Genomic DNA, 23,755 nt, shown 5'->3' on the forward strand with positions numbered 1-23,755 from the left:
TTCAATACAGAGAACCCACCAGATGTTTTCTATGTTCAAAACCTCAAGAAGAAGCCGATAGAAACCTTCTGCAAGTATGCTACTCGCTGGAGATTAGAGTCCGTCAAGGTGAGACCGTCATTTAAAGAAGAACAAATGAACAAGTTCTTTGTTAGAGTTCAAGATTCGCAGTACTATGAAAGGTTGATGGTTATCGAGAATCACAAGTTCTCAGACATCATCAAGTTAGGAGAAAGGAAAGAAGAAGGAATCAAGAGCGGAATGGTGACTAATTTTGAGGCATTGCAAGCCACAAACAAAGCCTTGCAATCAGGAGGCATTTCAAAAAAAGAAGGAAGCGGGTGCCGTGATGGTAGCGTAGGGCCCTAAGTCTCCCCTTACATACCAAACACCTCCACACGCATATCAACCATCACCTACAAAATACCAATACCTTGCCACCACCTACCATGCATATAACACCTAACATGTATATTAACATTCACCTCTACCTGCTTGTCAAAATTACCCAGACCAACCTTCGACAGTAAAGCTCCCTAACAATACACCTAATCGCTGAACCCATAGCCCAACTATATTAGATACTAAGGGACATTGTTTATATCACCCATATTCCTATTGTTGCTGTTGAGAACCCTTTCCAGTGGGTTAACCTGTCACGCCCCGAAATCGGTGAGCGCGACCAGTTTCCTTCTACCCAAACTCATTCGTGAATAAAAAGGAGATGGACTCCATTAATCAAACATTAAAAATATTTCATTAACAACTCCTATTTCTTATCCATTAGCAACTTCATTCATAATTTCCAAAATATTACAAGTTTATACATATAATAAAAAACATGTTTTCCATATACCTACATTTCTAGTTCAATTCCCCACATCAAACACCACTCGTAACCTGTCTATAGAGCCTCTAAGTACAACAAAAGAGTAATATGGAAATGATGGCAATAAGGCCCTGCCTATACCGCAAAACACAAAGTACAACATCAAATGATATTAGGCCCGAAATAGAATAGGGCTCACCAAAACCTGCCAGATAGGGAGTAACTGCTAACGAGAACCAAAGTTTCCTGCTGATGAACCACCTGCATCCATTGAAGATGCAGCGCCCCCAACAAAAGGGACGTTAGTACATATGTAATAGTATTAGTATTTAAGTCTAACTATACTCTTTCAAAATAAAATACCAATATAAGAAAGGGAAATCCATAAAAACAGCAAGTCACAATCAACCATATCCAAATGGCTAGTCAAAACATAACAATTTTCCAAATACGAAATTAATATATATTATTGGTTGGGAGATCATTAGCACTGATATACCACCGTGTTTGAAGCACGGAGTCCGATCACGCCCGATTGTCTAGGCCATCTCCCCACAAAAAAAGTGGTTCGACATGTGATGCGAAAGAAAGTGCTACCGAGAGTAGTACCACCATGTGCGTAGCATGGCATCCGATCTCCACCTGATCAGCTAGGTCGCCTTCCCACATATGTCGTGTGGGTTGACTTTTCCAATCCAAAATTATTACCAGTTTCATCCCAATTAAGGGGAATAATATCAACCCATTAATCTCATCCCAAATAAGGGGAATAATCACAATCCACTTCTACACCTGCACGTGTAGTTTTAGGTGTGGGTTGTTACAACCCACCCTTCCCCGGTTTGCTAATTATACTTCCCAAAAATATTATTTTTGTTTTTGCACACAAAGGTAACATAGGTACAAATGTATTTACCTCATAATATTTTACATTATATGAATCTCCACTAGTATTTTCAGCCAATAACAACAACAATATTCCCTTGGCTCTTTTGGACATTCACAAGATTCTTTATTCAAGGCACGGTGGCCGTATTTGATATTCCACACTTTCATTTCTTCTCTCTCGTGTATCATAATCATAAATATCAACATATATAATATTCCGAAAATCACAACTTTAAGTTCATTAGAAATGAAGAATTTAAGCACAATAGATTTCTTTCGAAGGATGGAGTAAAATGATTGATAATCGATATGCAAGTTAAAATCATAAACAAGTAGCACATCATTTATTCTTGAAATACTTTTCCCCAAAAAGGGCAATACACAATTTCCACTCACGAATATGTAAGAACGCAAAACACATTGAAAATACTCACCAAGTTTAGCATTAGTCAAAACAACCACATATGGCCATGACTTGAGTACATAAGCTTTTAGGCAATTCTATTTTTGAAATAATATTGGAACAGTTGGATCAAAGCTCACTTCATAATTTTTCTCACATCATCTCTTTTCATTGGCACCACTAGCCATAAGTATAACTTTCATTCTTGGCACGTTGGCCACACTCTATATCCCCAATTCACTTATTCCATTTTCAAGCATTTTTATAGATTGCCAACAATAAGACATTTCCAATCAATATTTTAGGTACCCATATGAGCAATTAAGAGTCTTAGACATATCGAGTTTTTCTCACACAATTTGGCATACTAGCTTTCATTTGAAACACGATTCAAAGACATAATATTTTAATACGCAATCAACACTTTGAACATATATATTTTGACATAAGGCTCATTCGGAATAGTCAAGTTTATAAGGGATAACCCGGAACATAGGAATTATGAACTTGAGGCAACAATACTTGAAACTTAAGGAAACATTCTGGAATTCGATCCTAAGAGAGTAGTTTAGCCAACATACGTCGCTTTGAGATTTCCTTAAAATACTACAACGTTCCGGAAATTCTAGCAACTTCAATTTATTTTGAGACATAACAAAATTGAATACAAATTAGGAAGATATTCATGGTCTCAGCTCATTTGAGCATTTTATCAAACACTTGATGTGCAAATTGGTTACAAGGTTCTTCCGTAAGATTTCTTTCACTTCACAGCCCAATCTTTACCCATGTAGGCTCAACAATCTTCTCACAAACCTTATTGGTACATACATGTATACATAATACTCTCACACCCAAGAATCATACTCCTAATCACCCATTTGTTACCCCAAACTCGAAATTGAAGACTAGGGTTCGATCCTTACCTCTTGAGTGAAGATCTTGTGACATTTCCTTGTTGGATTTCAAAGCTTGGACAAGATCTTGATTAACAAAGAACTTGAGCTACTTCCTATCTCTAGAACACTCTCACTTCTCTCTAAATATATCAGGATTTTGCCTTCAACACGAGCCCCAAATGCTATTTATCAAAATGGGGTCAGGTTATAAAAATAGGAAAATGGACCCTCCGAACCCAGGTCTTCGGTCGCAAAACAGGAATGTGGTCCGCAAAATGGACTGCGAAACTGATGCCCAGAACTGGATTGCACTGGACCGGTTTGCGACCATTCTGCAGTTGCAGAATTGACCACAGAATCACATTCTGCCAGCCTTTGGGAATTTGGTCATAACTTTGTGTGAGAGTGTCCATATGATGAAAGGTTTGAAGCATTAGAAACTAGACTCGAAGATCTGTCATTTGATAGGCTTTCCATCACAATGTAGAAATGCTCGTCCAGAGTTTGGTCTTGCGGGTACTCATTTGGAACTTTAGTCTATCATGTAATTTCCAACTTGACTTAGACTTCGGGCTCTTCTCAAACCCCACATCACTTATAATATGCCTCATACACTTATTATCATATCCAATTGATACCCATCATATTAATAATCCTCGTCATGACACAAAATAATATAATTAGCACACATCAACTTTTTTAATAGTGCTTAAGTACTTCAAACTTTTCTGGGGTGCTACATAACCCTAACAAAACTTGTGCCTATGACACAGGCATGAAGGGACATACCATTGAAGAATGCCTCATGTTAAATGACAAGATTCAGACATTGATCGACACCTAGGTTATACAGGCGAAGGAAGCCACACCAAATGTCCACAATAACCCTCTCCCGGAACATATGGGAGAGGGAGTGAATGTGATAAAAATTGATGAGGAATAAGACCGGGAGGGATCCATTGGACTTATTCAAGAGGTAGATACTACCAAAACATCCCATGTCACCATCTCGCCAATTGTGGTAAAAACCCAGGCACTGTTTGAGGTCGAGGTAGCTACACACTTCACCGTGATGGTAGCTCCCACACCGTCTTATAAGTCTGATGTCATCCTATGGGATTATGTTGCAGAGGAAAGAAGAAAAGGAAAAGCCAAAATGTAAGAGACAAGTGATGCGCAAGGTATGACTAGAACTGGCAGAGTTTACACACCTGATAATCTTGGAGGAACAAGCAAAGAAACTACATCTAAACCACCTGTCGTTGAGACGGACACTGATGATATTTAGAGGAAGGTACAGGCGAGGGAATACTCTATTGGTAATCACTTGAACAAGATTTTCGCCCATATATCCATTTTTTCATTGTTGCAAAATTCAGACGCGCACAAGAATGCCTTGGTGAAGGTGTTAGGCGAAGCTTATGTGCTCACCGGTATCACTAGCGGAGAGATGGCTAACATGGTTAGACAGGTACTAGAGAGTCATAAACATTACTTTCCACGAAGATGAGGTACCGCCAGAAGGGTTGAGCCACAACAAAGCGGTGCACATCACTGTGCAATTTGAAACTATGTTCATTGTCAGGGTCTTGATAGATAGAGGTTCGAGTTTGAATATATGCCCACTAACCACTCTGAAAAGATTAGGTAATGTCCTGCATGAGATATGGATAGGGAGCATGAATGTGAAAGCATTCGATGGATCTCAGTGAGCCATTATCGGAGAAAACAACCTTGATCCACATATGGGCTCGACCAAGTTCTAGACATACCTGCCACCTACAACATGTTGTTGGGACAATCATGGATAGATGCAGTTGGGGCAGTCGCTTCTACTCTGCATCAGGTTGTGAAGTTTGAGTGGAATCATCAAGAAGTGATCATTCATGGATATGGAAGCAACCATATTTACACTAACCAGACTGTGTCAGTCATCGAAAACAGGAAGAAATTCGAAGGAGAAATATACCACCGCATTGAGCGAGAAAATGCAATTAAGAAGGATCAATGGTGGAGAAATAATATAGAAAGCATATTGATGTGGTTGGGATATGAACCATGCAAAGGACTTGGCCTAAAGCTTCAAGGGATCACGGAACCCATACGACCACATTATCATGGCAGAATCTTTGGACTCGGGTATGACGATACAGTGCAAGAATACAAGGATTGGATACCGATATGGCACATCGAATACTATCCACTGGAACAACCTATACCACTATTGCACTAGACATTCCTCCAGATTGACATGATTTGGGGATCCGAGGAAGACAATATTTTGGCCGGTATAAGGAAGTTGTTTCTGAATGAGGAAGATATGGATTGTAGTGAAATTTTAGAGGATGAGGAGGAACACCTTACTATTCAGATAGTGGGAGAAGGAGCTATTCTCAAGAAATGGACCGTTGCACCGTCCCGAGCTCGCCGAGTACTTGGGTAGCCTGGCATAATTAGCATGACTTATTTCTAAATTGTTTTGAGCATTTAAGACATTTTCAGTATTTTGTTTTGAAATAATTACTCGAGCCATCGAGTCATACTTGTTGACAATTTTATGTTTTATTAATGTATTATTGCTTTTCGTTAATTTATTTTTATACTTTCTTTAGCATAATTATTACATACCCTGATGAATCTACGACTGTGACATGTAGTGAGATAACACAACATCAGGAAAGTGATTCGGAAGATTTGGAAGATGACATAATACCTGAGGAAATTGTTAAAGAAGTAGAAAATTTTGAAAACAATCCAAAGTTCAACTTGGAAGAAACTGAGACAGTTAACTTAGGGGATTCTGAAATAGTCAAAGAAACTTGCATATGCATTCATCTATCACCGTTAGATAAGGAAGAGTATATTAGGTTACTAAAGGAATATGAGAATATTTTCGCATGGTATTATGACGACATGACTGGGTTAAGCACATTCATAGTAGCTCACAAGATACCTACCAACTCCATATGTCTGCCGGAAAAGCAGAAGCTCAGAAAATTCTAGACAGATATGAGTCTGAAGATAAAGGTTAAGGTTACCAAGAAAATCAAAGCCCAGGTCCTTCGAATGGCGAATACCGACCTGGTTAGCCAACATTGTGCGGTTCTGAAGAAAGATGGGAAAGTCAAAGTATGTGTTGACTATCGAGATCTGAATAGAGAAATCCCTAAGAATGATTTCCTGTTGCCCAAAATACACATACTAATCGACAATTGTGCCAAGTGTGAACTCCAACCCTTTATGGATTGCTTCGTAGGATACCATCAGATTTGGATGGACGAAGAAGATGCCGAAAAGACGACCGTTATCATGTCATGGGTGATATATTGTTAAAAATGATGCCATTTGGTTTGAAGAATGATGGAGCCACCTACAAGAGGGTTATGACGACTCTTTTTCACGATATGATACACAAATATATAGAGGTGTACGTGAATGATATTATCATCAAATCTAAGAGAAGTTCAGATCACATAGCAGACTTGAGGAAGTTTTTAGACTGACTTCGAAAATACAATTTGAAGTTAAACCCTGCAAATTATGCTTTCGGAGTCCATGATGGGAAGTTGCTAGGCTTCATTGTCAGTAGCCGTGGTATTAAGCTAGACCCGTCAAAAATCAAAGCTGTTTAGGAATTGTTACCACCGAAGAACAAGAAGGATGTGATGAGTTTTCTAGGACGTCTCAGTTATATCAGCCGTTTTATAGCACAATCGACGATGATATGTGAGCCGATCTTCAAGATGATGAGGAAAGATGCTGCAACAAGTTGGACCGAAGAATGTCCGAAAGCTTTAGACAAAATTAAAGAGTACTTGTCTAAGCCGCTCGTGTTGGTCTCGCCAGAGCATGATGACCTTGGCTGTTATATCTATGCATGTTGGATGGAGCTTTCGGCTGTGTCGCGGGACAACACGATGAAACCGGGAAGAAAGAGCAGGCGATATATTATCTTAGTAAGAAGTTCACACCTTAGCAGGCCCGGTACTCTTTGCTAGAGCGCACTTGTTGTGCTTTGAAATGGATAGCCCATATGTTAAGACATTATTTATGTGCATACACCACCTATCTCATATCAAGGATGGATCCACTAAAATACTTCTTTCAGAAACCTATGCCTACGGATAAGTTAGCAAAGTGGCATATATTGCTAAGTGAATTCGACATTATCTATGTGACTTGGAAGGTAGTCAAAGGGAAAAAATTGGCCGACCACTTAGTAGAGAATGGAGAATATAAACCATTGAAGACATATTTTCCCGACGAGGATGTGTCATTTGTAGGTGAAGATATTGCAAAAACATATGATTGTTGGAGGATGTTTTTCGACGGAGCAGAAAACTTGATGGGAATGGGCATCAGAGATGTTTTAGTATCAGAAACTGATCAACATTATCCGATATTCGCAAAGCTCAGGTTTCTGTGCACCAACAATATGGCAGAATATGAGGCCTGCATCCTAGGACTTGGGTTGGCCATCGACATGAATGTTCAGGAGTTGCTGGTAATTGGAGATTCTGATTTATTGGTACACCAGGTACTAAAGGAATGGGCTACCAAGAACACTACAATATTGTTATACTTGCATATTGTACAAAAGTTGATCAAGAGGTTCACAAAGATAGAATTGAAACATGTTCCGAGGATGCAGAATGAATTCGCAGGTGCATTACCCACCTTGTCTTCCATGATACAACATCTAGACAAGAATTTCATCGATCCTATCCCGATAGAGATTTGTAAGCAACCAGCTTATTGTGCTCATGCTGAAGACGAGTTTGATGGAAATCCATGGTTCCACAATATCAAGGAATACTTGGAGAAAGGAGAATACCCAGAGAATTCTACACACACTTAGAAGCGCATGCTTCGAAGATCGGCCAATCATTTCTTTCAGAGCGAAGAAATTCTGTATAGAAGGACTCTTAATTTGGGATTATTGCGATGCGTCGATGGCAATGATGCATCTAGATTGCTCGAAGTAATACACACCAGAACCTACAGACCTCATATGAATTGGTTCGTTTTGGCCAAGAAGATATTAAGGGCAGGGTATTTCTGGATGACTATGGAGACAGACTGCATCAAATATGTTCAAAAGTGTCACCAATGCAAGATACATGATGATATCATATGAGTGCCACCCAATGAACTCAATGAAAAAAGTTCACCCTGGCCTTTCTCTTCTTGGGGCATGGATTCCATTTGACCAATTGAATCTGCTACTTCAAACAGATACATGTTGAGAGAATTGTTATGTTATTTGCAAGAGGTTTCTGTCGTGCGGTTGTTATTGGGTTTGCATGAGGTTTATGCCTTGAGGTCGTTATTATGTTGCACGAGGTTTCTGTAGTGATGTTGTCATTATTGATACGCATGCGGTGGTATAAGATCTGGGTGTTGAAACGCATGCGGTGATATAAGGTGGTCTTGAAATATGTGGCAAGTAGGGGAACTACTAGAAGCCATGTGGTGTGATAAGGTGGGCAAAAATGCGGGATTCTATTTCGAGAAAATAATTTTCAAAACTAAATATAAAGGCTCCCCAGTGATATAAGGAAAGTTGTGATTCATTTTACAATTTGAGACTACGAGGCGATACCTCGGGAGAGATCTTATTATCATTTTCCCTTTTATGTGCACTTGTCTTTGATTGTTGTTTGCCATAGCATACTATTAATTATTTTCCTCCATGTTGTACTATTTGCTCAGTTCTATGTAGCTAATCTTGTTGTGCTGGTCACTGCTTCAAACTTCATTGCTGCTTTTATTACACTGTATATTTTGTGGTGATTGTTTCTTATGTGTCATTCATTGTCACTACTCTTATTTGTTGACTGGAATTATGGTAGAGCACTTGCACAAGTATACACATAGTTAAATAACCCATATCAGTTTTAAAAGGTAATTCCTGTCATTAACCATAATACATACTCTTATGTACTTGCCTTCCGTGTGAGGAATACTTTATTGACGCGTGAGTCGTCCGTGCGGTTATGAGTTGTAATGGCACAAGAAGTCAAGTGATTAGGATTCATGAATTGGGACCCGTGAACTGTGATTATGAGGTTCGGTACCTCGTGGAAATTCTTGAACAAACCTGGTGAGAAAGCAGTTGCTCTTATTAAGTTATTGCTTGTTTATCCTTTATTTAGTTTTTCCGGACTTAGACTGTGATCAGTTACTCTACAACATTATTATGTGACTGCTTCCTATTGAATATTGTTCTTACTAGTGTATCATTGCAAATATTATTTTGTAATCCTTATCCTGCTTAGCTTTATATTAATATTGTTTCTCTGTTTGTTCATCTTCACACTTGTTCATGTTGTTTAGTCCTGTGGTATATTGACTATCCCTCATCACTACTCCACCGAGGTTAGTCTTGATACTTACTGGGTACTATTGTGGCGTACTCATACTACGCTTCTGCACATTTTTGTGCAAATTCAGATGACATGGTTGTTGTTGATTATTAGCTTGCTGGTCGAGTCGAGACTCAAGGTAAACCTGTCATCGCATTCACAGGCCTCAGAGTCACCTTATGATATTTTCATTGTACTATTTAATTCCATTCCGAACTGTTGCATTTAGGGATTTTCTAGCAAACTCAGTAGAGCTTACGACTTGAACTACCGATTTTGGGAATTATAAGTTTTATCAGATTTTTACCTCATATTTTTCATTTGATGGTTGAATTCTTCTATTTATTTAGTAAGTGTTAGGATAACCTAATCTTAGAGACTAGGTATCGTCAAAACATCCTACTTAGGACACAATTTAGAATCACCCAAATAGAAAGTCTAAAGCCTCCTGGACCATAGGCATGGGCCGTGTAGTGCACGCATAGGACACAGTTTAGAATTAAATTAGAACGCTTCAGGTAAATTCACTTTAACATAGTAATTGGGTAGCAGGAGATGATAGTATGTGTCCGCTGAATAATATGAGCAACCCCTACCCTAAGAGAGTTGCGAATTATTAATTATGTTGCACGAGGTGATCCTTTAGGCTAAAAAACTTATGATCTCCCTCCTTTATATAATTATTGTTCACACTTAGTCATTGAATTTAGAACAAATAAGTTGTTCCGTGTAACCTCTAAAGACTTGTACTAATTATCTATATAGCTTAATTGTTGTCCGATTTTCTTTACACTTGTTCATAATACAACCTATAAATTCTTTATCTTCCCCCCCTTATATGATCTCATAGGACAATTATAATCTAAAAATCCACATAGTGTGAACTTTGGTCGGGATCCACGGTTGTGGACCTTGAATAGTGCCTAACACTTTCTCTTTGAGGTAATTTGAGCCCTTACCCGATCTTCGGTGACGTAGACTAGTTAAAACAAAGTTATTTGCAAATAGGTGTCCTAACACACCTTGAAATCGTTAGGTGGCGACTCTTCTCTTTTAATACCCATTTAAAAGAGTTGTCACACGTCGAAGCCTGCTTTCGCGAGAAAACAGGGCTCGACAATGTCTAAATTAATTAACTAATTAGCAATTAAAAGTTCTAATTCAATTTCTTTCCCAATCAATTATATAAGAAAAAATTATTTTTCAAGTTGAAAAAACTCTTAGGCTACATCAATTTGTTTTTATAAAAAGAGCATTGGTAATGAACGATATAAAAAATAAAGCAAAATAGTTATTCTATAGTATTAAATGTCAAATTGGTAAAAATATAAACTTAAATCAATAATGATAAAATTGTTGTAGATAAAATGCATTTTAAAATGAATCAATTGGTATTAATTTTTTTGTTACTTTTCACATTTATTTCAACACATGATAGCTCCCTATATATTAAATTATTTTAGTAAAATATTAACTCAACATTAGTCATTTTAGATTTTGCATCATTACCTATCGATTTTTCTGCTATAGGGCAACCTCTTTATTTTCATATCTCTAGAGTCTAGAATACCAAAAGATTTAACTTTTTAATATATTTTTGTGATTTATTTATTTTCAACATTAGGTAAAAGAAATTAATTTTGAATTCGCAATAAGGCATTTAAGAATTTTTGTAGAGCAAGCTTTTTTTTACTGAGTTAGCTAAATGAGATTAACATTTATTATTTTCAAGAACTTACTCTTTTTAAAATTTTAATTTATAACTCAAACAGATTGTGTGATTTTTTAAAATTGAGTACCCTTTGACATAAGTATACGCGCAAAACGCTTACGTTAAAACTAGTCACAAATAAAATAATATTGTAAAATAAATTTTTTTATACTATTAGGGTAACCGAGGTCATTATTATACTTTTTGCCCTAGCCATAGTAAATTAATATTCTTATCGGGATAGAGTGTTGTCCCCCACGAAACACCCGTCGCAATTGTGTGTATTTTCCACATTTGCTTTGAAAGTTTGCCTTACGTGTTACAAAATTCTTTATTGTAGTTGTATTTTAGAACAGAAAATAATCGCGTTCCTTCGATTGGTTGTTCCCCGCTTCACTTTCACTTGCGTGTTCTTTTCACCTCTTTTTGTTGTTCATTAGACCATAATATAATAATATATATTAGATCCCCCATCAAACACGTTTTATCTTCCTCATTCTTTTTCTCTCTTTTTAACTACTCGACCTGCGCTTGAAGGAAAAAGAATTAATGGAAGGGTTCATAAAAAATAAACAACAGTCATCACGAAGATATAAAGCATTTGGCCTAATCTCCCCTATTATAAACGATAAACATTTTGCCTCGTGGATTAATTAATATGTACTTCCTAGGCCTCCGCATTCATTTTAATTAATAATGTCACGAACCTAATTTTCCTCCATAAAATGTCGTGATGGCATATAGTATCTATGACTAGATAAACCTAACAAACAATAATAACCGAACAAATATAATCAACAAGTAACTGAAAGCAACTAAATAATAGATAAAAACCTTCTAAAAGCATAATCTCACAATACACACCCCAAACCAGTGGAACTGAGTCATAAGCTCTATAGAATAATTTTAGAATATCTAATACATCATTGTCTGAAAGAAATACAATAAGAAGTAAAATAGGGAAGGTGACTTCGAGGCATGTGCACGTGGAGCAGGTATACCTTGAAGTCTCTCAAGCAACAACTACAACAACCTCTAACGACCGGCACGAGCAGACGTACCTGGACCTGCACAAAAAAATATGCAGAAGCGTAGTATGAGTACACCACAATGGTACCCAGTAAGTATTGAGTCTAACCTTAGTAGAGTAGTGACAAGGTCAGGTCAAGACACCTACTAGAATATAAAATAGACAATATGAGAATGTAATACGGATATGTAATGGAAAGTGAAGAAACAATTGATACGAAACAAGACAATACCATGAACTAGTACCGAAAATCAACAATAGAAATACCATAAAAGTAGGAACATAATGGGCTACAATGATCATGTACGGACAACAACTGTATCACGACCCAAATTGGAGGGCCGCGACGGGCACCCGGTACCTTACTCAACCGAGTACCAACGTAACATATCTTTCTTATCACACCATCATAGGTAAATGGGCCAGAAGGTCCATCACGAGATAACTGGAATAAAATATAAGGGAATACTAGACATAGGACGACCCAACATGATATAGAAACTTATACACGTGACATACGGGCTTATAAGGCCAACATGATTATTTGTACACTCAATACATAGGCCGATAAATCCATACAAATATCCATATACATGACACCTGTCTACAAGCCTCTAAGAGTACATAAACGCCACAAAGGCCGGAACATGGCCCTGTCATACCAATCAATACATATCCATATCATACTGACCAAATAGATAGTTCTGAAGCAAGTGGAGTGCACCAACACCTTCCGTTAGGCTGATAGCCTAATAGGAGGACTGTCAACCTATCTATCGGGACCTGCGGGCATGAAACGCAGTGTCCCCAGACAAAAGGGACGTCAGTAAAAATAAAATACCGAGTATGTAAGGCATGAAAGAAACATGGGGTAAAGAACTCAACATGTATGTTTGAATATCTCTGTGAATCGTGAAACATTTATAATATCATGCATATGAGTGTAAATGTCATACCATGCACAGGTATATACGTACATAATATCATCAAGCCTCTGAGGGTATTCCATCATATCATCTCGGCCTTTATCAGCGAAATCATCAATGTATACCAACTTATCAGGTGCTGGTGTGTATATAACATCGTAACCTTTTTCCATACCTCTTATACATATAATATACGTGTATATAACGTCATCTGGTCATGGGTCAATGTACATGTATAAATGAATGCAATGCATAAAGAAGTACATTAATAAGATCTCTCGGAATATCATAAGATCAATATGCCTTCGGATAAACCTTTATCAACTAAGTATTTTTCTGAGACCCGTAAACAGAAGATATAATAATAAGACACCTGGGGAATCAATAACATAGGCGCTCCTAGTGCTTTAATGAATGGAGGAAATTATGAAAGTTGTCTGTTTGCTCGTTTTGTTTGTAACATATGGATCATGCCAAAAGTAAAGAAGGAATAGCCTTAACATACCTTTGTCATTTACCTAACCACACGACGTCGGTTTATCCCGTTAGTACTTCGATTTACAACAAACAATAAGGGACCATTGTTAAGCTTACGGAAGCTAGAACTCAACACAAATGAGCGACTAGCTCATCTACGAAATTTTGGACAACACTTCCCCTTATTCTTTTCACTTTCCTCAAATCCACAAACAAGACCAATATGTCCAAAATATCAACAAACATATTACATCAATATTCAACCTTATATCCACCGCAATACATTACCAAAATAGTCCACACAATCTCACAGAACAACCAAGTGCTACTTTGTGCTTTTCCATCCCTATAACTCAGCTAGAACTTGAATACCTTTCAATAATGAAAATCACAATATACTCAGGTTATACATACTAATTTTTAAGCCACAACACCACATAAAAACGAACTTCTAACAGTCCACAAATTACAACAACTAAAAACTGATTTTCAGATTATTACTTCATCAATTCTTACTCCCACAACTTAGTTAAGGAACTAATAAGATTAAACACAACATGTCCAAGACAAAACTCTTATGTGACATATATATAATAATATGAAACTACTCCAAACAGTCCATAACACCATAACAACTTCAACTCACTTTCCAGCCCTACTTCACTAGTCCATCACCAAACATCCTAGCTAGAACTTAGATAAACTCAAATATATGAAGGAGGGAGGATTTTATTACCTATATCAGATCTTGTAGGAATGAAACAATGGTAGTGTATTTCTCTTAATGGCCATTAAGTTCCTTCACATCAAATCCTTCAAGATTGGATATTGCCCTTTAACTTGAATTGAAAGAAGAAGAAGATTATCAACAACTTCTTGAGAGTTTGGAGTAGCTCAATTTGTTAGAGAATTTCATGAATCTCTTTATGTTTCTACTACTTGGTTATTATGACGATATGTGACTTGATTCAGCCCCTAAAAGGGCCCTCTTGGCTAACCTACACATGTCTAATTTGGTGGACTATTTGGGCCTTCCCTTTTAGCAAGTAGGTGACACACCTACTTGTCACCTGCTTAGTTAATTAATAGGTTTCACATGCTGCCATTATTCACTTAGACATGTATCTTACCCTCATTTAATAGCCACGACATGTGTTAAGTAGCTCAAGCTAGTAGGACGGGTAAGCAAATATCTCAAACAAGTATCCCGGTAAGCAAGCAACCATATTTTTTATATCCATTATCTCATTTGTTTTTTTTCAAGTCTCATTCAACTTAACTTACTTAAGACGTCGATAAACCTTCCTTATCCTTGTAGAGGGATTTTATTCCTTCTAAGATTACATCAACCAACTTACGACGTATTTTTATGTACAAAAACATGGGGTGTAACATCATTTCCCCCTTTAGAAAATTCATCCTCGAATGTTAGTCGATGCTCTTATCAGCTCATAATCCACAAATTCTTTAATACTATCCTTGCCATCAAGGCAACTATTCTATGAATAAATCCAAAAGCAGGGGCATTCCCCCCTTTAGGCCTCTTTCTCACACCATGACCTGTGGTCAGAATTCTTCCAATCTAACTTTTGCTACCTTCTGCCATGCAACATGTGAGAATATGTCCTTGTACGCGTGCCTACGCGATTCTCTCCTTTTTCCTCCAGCTTTTAGCCAATCTCTAGGCCTCACTTTGTGAGGTGTAGTGACATTCTTGGTTTGGTACTTTATCGAACTTACGGCGATTGCTATATTCTATTTCCTAGATTCATAACTTTTTTTCCATCTATTGTTGATTCATCTTAATGTTGATCTATAATCCACCAGTAATAACTTGAAACCTCTTATGTAATACATTGATACTAGGGCTCACGTCGCATCGAGGACTATTTGAAGTGATTTGCCTGATCAACTTCAATAACTGTATTTCATAGCATCCCAATGTGTTTTATCTTATAGAGGTATTTTAATCCCATGTAATTCATAAAATCCCTTTTCTTTAGATCATTACTCAATCAAATGTCTAAATGTCATCATATTTTCTTTCACAATTACACCCTTAATCTACTACCAAGGCAGCATTCCATCTCTTCTAAATTCTCCTAGTCTTAGACTCCTTTGAATTCACTCATTCTATACTGAGCTTTCTATAACTTAAGGAAACTATCATCTCTCTTGTTTTGATGGGCTTAATCCCTAGGACTTATCTATTCTCACTCGCCTTTTCTTATCCTTACTCCTGTCTTCCTAAAACCGTGTCTCTCTACCATACTTTAGCTTGCGACCTACACATATCTATTTATTCTACTCGCAACCTCCTCTAACTTGCTTGCACCATAGATTTCCTTATGTTATTACGGAACCTCAAGTGAGACATCATATTGTATCTAACTCTTATTTACTCTCTTAACTTGACCTCTTAGTACCTGGAAGCCACGGGCTGGTAGATATGTCATTGACGATACCGCTATCATTTCTTGATACTGAATCCCAGTGCGTCTAGCCCTCTATATGAAGCACAAACTATTCACAACCTTCTGCACGTAGGTATCTCGTACCTTCTTTACCTTTACTTTACATACCTTAAAATCTTGCATTATATCTTCCACCTCTTTCATAACCTCCCTTCCACATAGGTATAATTCACATCCATAACTTGAAGCTCTACTATAATACTTGCACCTCTGGTGCATACACAATCCGATGAAAGCTTCATACTGACTTCCTATGAGGCTGGTACTCTTCTAACTAGCTTTATCGTATAGCCATTATAGAATATCGATGATGTACTATCTCTCGTGTACCTCTAATATTTAGAGTGATTCTGCAATGGTTTCAATCATGATTTCTATAATTATCTAGGTCCATTAATCAGACTCCTGATTTACTTAGCTGATGTAACTCTTTAGTTTCCTCCTCTCTTTTAGCCTTTATGTAGGCTTAATCTATCTTCTTATTTGTGGCTCACGGTATTAGTTATTACTTTAGCCTTTCATGGACGCTATAAAATATCCATGATATACTCTTCTAACAATTCAATCCTATGTCTATGATCCGGGCCCAATTCTTTCTTTTAACTTTTATCGGAGTCTTGTACGGTTGTATGAATGTCAACTTATATGTTGCATGGATAATACTCCAAAATATTAAATGCGTTTATAACGTAACTAACTCTGGGTCATTGAAAAAATAATTCCTTTCGTTTCTTCTCAGCATTTTTTAAAATGTAAGCAATTACTTTTCCTGGTTATTCTGCTACCTGCTGCATGATATATTGGCTTATCTTAGTGCCCAAAAATACTAGAATTCCTTGAAATTCATATGATCTCAAATGTCAATTTTGGATTTTTTTTTTCACTTCCCATTCATTAGCCACGGTAGGTGCCACGTTCTTATGGAGTGAATACAATGTTGCAGTGAGACTGTTTTTACATGACAATTTCTTCTTCAAGTTACAATGCTTAGGTTGAAGCCTTCTTTCTTATTTTCTCAGCCAGTCTTTCATTGTAGTACTTAGGGAGGACCTCTGAATTTGGTAAAGTTGCGAGCTTATTACATCGTATACTCGATGGAATGTTTTGATGTTCTTCCTCGTCTATAATTATCCTTAGTTATTTACCTCCGTGCCTTTGTGCTTATAGGGTTACTTCTGAATTGATATTTTGATTGTCTTCCCAGTGGCACTCTATTTTATTTCGGTAACACCAATACAGTACCTTTAACTACCCTAACTCCTATCTGGATATTTCTCAAGGACAACAATGTCATAACTGCGAGACTGAATTCACCATATTGGGTTTCACTATGTTTATCTTGCACGATCTGCTGATTTGTCTGTTTTCTTTTGTCTAGCCATAACTAGGCTCTTCCTGAATCAAATACTAACTACTTGTTTGTCCATTCTCATAACTATATTCCGCGTAATCTCTCTTGGGATATTTCCTTTGTCTTAACTTACCTCTCGCACTGGCTCCTTATGTATCAAGTATTCATTCGTACTTATTTATCAATAACATCCTGGTCGGGAACCTTTACTGCCCCTCACTGTCGTCGTTCTTGCGTAACGTTCTGGAGTTGTAACCTATCTCTGGGATTTGAATAAGTGCAATCTCATCCCTTTTTCCTTTTTTATCGCATTCTTCCTTTACTATTCCATAGTTCCCTAAACCATTTAACTCCTACTTAATACCATATCACACCATCTTTCCCCCTCTCTTCACCTTTGGCGTCTTTTCACATAATCACTGACTCTTACTCGCCTTGCAGTAATCCTTCTATATCAAGGATAATGAAATTTCTTACTCACGAGGGTGACACCTAGTGTAAGTGGCACACTTAGTCCCTTAAGCTTAACTCTTCTCATAGTGCTTGCTTTAGGGAAGCGTCTTCCTGAATGAACTTTAAAGGTTATTCTTTTGTTGTCCATTCTATTATTGCTGGAACGCTATCTATGAAATTCTCATGATACCGACTATTATAAAATCCTTTGGAAATGTAAGCTAACGTTAACAATCCATCCACCATTTTGGGTTACTCTAATCCCAGCTGGATCCTGATATCTCGTCCTTCTCTTAAACTATATTTGTTGGCTCCCATGGAGCATAACTTAGACGAGTGTGCCAATTGTACATACGTCTATTACAATTGAATGTAACTCAAAATGGTTATATTTCTCTGCCTGAATTGTAAATACTGATAATCTTCACTAATTGGGTACCTCGTACCCTTCTTCACCTTGCTTGTTTTACTTGTTGAAACTTGTATCTACCTTCTAATTCTCTCGTTGCTTTATACCATATGGGTGGATAGATATTCATTCCTTAGGGATCCTTATCAATAAGCTTACACATCTTAGTACACACATGATCTACTGAAGACCTCACATTTACTCATCATAAGCGTGATGCAAAATCGATTTCCTTTTACTCAACTCTTCCACCACCACAGTTAATCTCTTACCAGTTGTCTTTCTAGATGTAGTTATCATTGTATTACGAATAAAATAGAATTTAGGAGTTTGAATTCTTACAACAGAGCTCTACCACACGATCTAGGGTAAGAAGAAAGAGTGACAGTCCTAAATGCCCTGTAGCCTCATGCTTATAAGTGTGGCACACAACACGCCCATAAATAAGACTCTACTAGACATTGTTTGTAGACTCTCTAGGATAGAACTACTCTAATACCATTTTTGTCACGACCCAAATCGGAGGGCCGCGACGGGCACCTGGTGCCTTACTCAACTGAGTACCAACGTAAAATATCTTTATTATCTCACCATCATATTTAAATGGGCCAGAAGGGACATCACGAGATAACTAGAATAAAACATAAGGGAATACTAGACATAGGAAGACCCAACATGATATAGAAACTTATACACGTGACATACATGCCTAAAAGGCCGACATGATCATTTGTACACTGAAAACATAGGGCGATAAATACATACAAGTATCCTTATACATGACATCTATCTACAAGCCTCTAAGAGTACATAAATATCATAAATGTAGGGACAGGAACCCGTCATACCAATCAATACATGTCCAAATCATACTGACCAAATAGGAAACTCTGGAGTAAGTGGAGTGCACCAATACCTTCCGCTAAGCTGATAGCCTACTATGAGGACTGTCAACTTGTCTATCGAGACCTACGAGCATGAAACGCAGCCTCCCCACGCAAAAGGGATGTTAGTACAAATAAAGTACCGAGTATGTAAGGCATAAAAGAAACATAGTGTAAAGAACTCAACATGTAAGTTTGAATATATCTGTGAATCGTGAAACATTTATAATGTTATGCATATGTGTGTAAATCTATACCATGCATAGGTATATGAGTACATAATATCATCAAGCCTCTGAGGGCATCCCATCATATCATATATTCCTCTGTGGGCGAAATCATCAATGTATACCAACTAATCAGGTGGTGGTGCGTATATAATGCCGTAACTTTTTTTCATACCTCTTATACATATAATATACGCGTATATAATGCCATCTGGTCATAGGTCAATGTACATGTATAAATTAATGCAATGCATAATGAAGTATGTTAATAAGATCTCTCGGAATATCATAAGATCAATATGCCTTCGGATAAACTTTATTAACTACGTATTTTTCTGAGACCCATGAACAAACAATATAATAATAAGACACATGGGGAATCAATAACATAGGCGCCCCTAGTGCTTCTATGAATAGAGGCATTTATGAAAGTTGTGCGTCTGCTCTTTTCGTTTATATCACATGGATCATGCCAAAAGTAAAGAAAAGATAGCCTTAACATAACTTTGTCATTTACTTAACCACACAACGTCGGTTTAGCCCGTTAGTACTTCAATCCACAACAAACAATAAGGGACCATTGTTAAGCTTACGGAAGCTAGAACTCAACACAAATGAGTGACTAGCTCATCTACGAAATTTTGGACAGCACCTCCCCTTATTCTCTTCACTTTCGTCAAATCCACAAACAAGACCAACATGTCCAAAAGATCAGCAAACATATTACATCAATATCCAACCTTATATCCATCGTAATACATCACCAAAACAGACCACACAATCTCATACAACAACCAAGTGCTACTTTGCATTTTTCCATCCTTATAACTCAGTTAGAACTTGAATATCCTTCAATAATGACAACCACAATATACTTAGGTTATACGTACGGATTTTTAAGCCATAACACCACATAAAAACGAACTCCTAACAATCCACAAATTACAACAACTAAAAACTGATTTTCAGATTATTACTTCATCAATTCTTACTCCCACAACTAAGTTAAGGAACCAATAAGATTAAACACAACATGTCCAAGACAATACTCTTATGTGACAGCCATATAATAATATGAAACTACTCCAAACAGTCCATAACACCACAACAACTTCAACTCAATTTCCAGCCCCTACTTCACAAGTCCTTCACCAAACATCCTAGATAAAACTTAGATAAACTCAAATATATGAAGGAGGGAGGATTTTATTTGTGAGCACCTAATTTTTTACCGTGCTTGAATATTTCCCGCTCCCATCTTCCCAGGCGTGTCCCTACTCCACTTTCATTTGTCCCCCATGCTTGTCCCCCGCACACTTTGCTCCCTACTCCAATCTCCATTATTCCCCACTCCTTGTCCCCCATGCTTGTATCCTATCACAAACCCCATACCCCATTTTCAGCTATAAAACACACACATAACACACAAAAAAAGGGGACGGCAGGAGCTAACCTAATTCCTAAGGGAAGATCAGCTGTAGACCACCCAAAAAGGGGACTCGAACTCTTTCCTCTTCTTCCTCACAAAAAGCAACTCCAAACACCCAATTTCTCCGGCAAACCGAGCTGAGAAAATTGAGTTAGCCACCCGCTAGTCAACAACCAATTCCAAACTCCATAGCTGCCGAGCTCTAATCGCAATTTCGTTTCTCGAAAGCTCCATTTCCTATTGAGTCGAGGTTTCCCCAGTCAAGTGGCACGAAGGTTCTTGCGAGGTTTTTGGTCCGCGATTCCAGTGTTGAATTAGTTGCTGTCATTTTTTGGCCGAGTTCTAGAGTCGGAATTTGTAACTGATTCTTCTTAATTTCTACTATTAAAGAGACATCGCTTAACAGGTTCACCCTTACTTTTCCTATCTTTGCCTAATCTTGTTTGAAATGAATCGAGTTAACAGAAAGCCATTAAAATATGGGATAATTCTAATATATGACAGCCTTAAGTAGACGTTGGTTTTTGGGGGTGTTCAAATACTAACAGTGAAGATTAAAATTAGTTAAAGATTGTTAGGTTACTTTTTAAATACATTGCATAATGTTTAGCTTTTCTTAAGTTGGGTTTAGCTTTCATGCTTTAATTCCATTTCACATATTAAGTTCATGTTATTTTACTAAACTTGAAGGACATGTCTTAGAGAGCTTGATAACTGTTCCTACGTGTTTTTTTTTGGAAGTTTTTTTTGGAGTCAAAGGAGTACATCCCCGTCTTCTTTGTTTTGTAAAATTTTCAATTCTAATTTTGGTGGTGCGAGTCTTTATACGCTTACTGCATGTGGGGTGGTTACTTTATTCAATGTTCTCATTTGCTTAAACTCATCTATGTGTTATTATTGAACCTTCAAGTGGTGGCATGTCAGGGTTGTTTGGCTAGTGTTTGAATGGAGAAGGTGTCATGTAGCTAATTTAACTCGGCTCGGGTCACATAGTTGATTTCCAAGGATAAATATAATTTTGGTTTAAATTAGTATAAGCTTGAGAATTTGACCCAAAGAATGAGTCACAGGAAAGTGAGGTAGCAAGAAACCTTTTAATGGCTCTTTCTGTTGGCTTCGATTCATTTTTATTGTCATTTTAGTCTCTTTTTACTTCTATCTTCCGCAAATGGTTTGGGTGTCTATATGTTGGATGTTTATTTTACTGATTAGTTGCCTTAGATATAAAATTATTTGAATTATTGATGGATTGCGGGAATTAGGGAGAGACCGAGCTCATTAGTGATTAATTGTTTACATGCCATAGGAATTAAGCTTGGCCAAAAAATACATAGAATAAAAGTCAAGAGAATTTGAGCATGATTTAGAGGTTCATTTTTAGTCCCACAGTTTAGCTTTTTTTTATTTATTTATATTCATTTATAGAGTCAAAACCCGAGAAATCGAAATTTTTATTGTGTCAATAATATGTTCGATCAAAGCCTAACCTCGTATCTGGTTAGACAGGTATACCATGAGTGGGGAAAGAGGTAAGTCTGAAAAGAGACCCAGATCAGAAGGGATGCCAGATTTTTTGGTATGCAAGTAAAGTCTCAGAGTTGAATGATATGAAAATTTGGTATGCAAGTAAAGTCTTAGAGTTGAATGATATGGTAGAAGACCGAGATCATGGAGAGGTGATCCCTGAATATATTACCTGGTTTCATGACCCTTCGTTGCTTAGAGATAGGCCTGAAGGATCCAACAGGAGGAGAAATAATCAAAGAGTTATAGAAAAGTTAAAAGAGGAATTGGAGTGTTCCCGGATGACCATATCTAAACAACAAGCCCAACTGCAAGCCGGAGTCACTCAGATTCATTTAAATATTGAGAAAGATTATCAATCGGCCTTACGGGGCATGTATATAGATCTAAAGCATGCTAAAAATGAGGCGGCCCGCTTAGAAGAAGAATTGGCAAGCACAATTGGTTTAGTTAGAAGAGTTGAGGCAAATAAAAATGCTGAAATGCATAAGCTGCAAGAAGACTTGAGTATCATTGAAGAGGATACACACCAACAACAATTGGAGTTTGATCAACAGAGAGAGCAGTTTGAAAGAGAAAGGGCCATTTGGATACGTTCAAAGGGTCAGTTTCTTGAACAATTGGAAGAAATAAAAAGGCATAAAGGAGGTCATCAACATGCAGATTTTGAGGTAGAGCGGCGTCAGTGGATGATTGAGAGAGCTGTGCTAAACCGTCGTATTGAAGAATATGAGGGATACGAGACTGAGATGGGTAACGCCCTCAACACTACCCATATATGGTTGCAGAATTTTCACGTGAATATGGAGCACGCTAGAGAGAAAGTACTTCAATTGTTAGAGAAAGAAACATATATTCATGACAATCATCGTCATCTAAACAATGAGAAAGTTGGTCAAGAGGCACGTGCCCTCGTTCCACAATTGCCAGGAGTGTTTCATAATTTGTACGAGATGTTGGGGGGGGGGGAGAGTGGAGGCCAAGGGATGCAGACCATTGATGATATCAATTTAAGCAAGAATGCCATTGAAGATTAAAGTTTTAGTGCAGTCAATTAGTTCTTAGTTTCATTTTTCATTTGTCGTATATTCAATGTTATATTTGTCGCATTTTCAGTCATACTTATGTCTTTAGAGTCAAAATTGTTATTATTTCCCCCTAAACTACGTAATGATCTAATTCATGTGGCGACATGATACGTAGGCAACCCACAAAAGGTTCGATCAAAATATATTTTTTCAATGATTCTAAGATGAGGGATCAAAATGAGGCGTGAGTGAAAATATATATATAATAATTATAAAAAAATAAATAAATAATAAATAAAAAAATGATAAAAGCGTTAATAAGAAGCTACCTCATAAGCCGGAATGAAACATGAAGCCTCCAAAAGCATGTTAGAAATATTGATAATGATAGGAGCATGACACATTATGTGTGGTTCATATCTATAAAATGTTTAACCCTAACACGTTT

General features: G+C 37.3%; 2 protein-coding genes across 2 annotated transcripts; both read left to right on the forward strand.

The window, feature by feature from the left end:
• Positions 1 to 7,100: 7,100 nt before the first annotated feature.
• On the forward strand, positions 7,101 to 7,877 carry LOC108947017 (uncharacterized). Its single transcript, XM_070189658.1, has one exon. The coding sequence runs from the start codon at positions 7,101 to 7,103 to the stop codon at positions 7,875 to 7,877; it is 777 nt and encodes a 258-aa protein (XP_070045759.1).
• A 12,891-nt stretch (positions 7,878 to 20,768) lies between these two features.
• Positions 20,769 to 23,434, forward strand: LOC138900790 (uncharacterized). The gene is made up of 2 exons (XM_070188353.1): positions 20,769 to 21,161; positions 22,262 to 23,434. The coding sequence occupies exon 2, from the start codon at positions 22,363 to 22,365 to the stop codon at positions 23,314 to 23,316; it is 954 nt and encodes a 317-aa protein (XP_070044454.1). The 5' UTR covers positions 20,769 to 21,161; positions 22,262 to 22,362; the 3' UTR covers positions 23,317 to 23,434.
• Positions 23,435 to 23,755: the final 321 nt, after the last annotated feature.

The sequence above is a fragment of the Nicotiana tomentosiformis genome, chromosome 11 (genome assembly GCF_000390325.3).
Source record: "Nicotiana tomentosiformis chromosome 11, ASM39032v3, whole genome shotgun sequence".
NCBI lineage: Eukaryota > Viridiplantae > Streptophyta > Magnoliopsida > Solanales > Solanaceae > Nicotiana > Nicotiana tomentosiformis.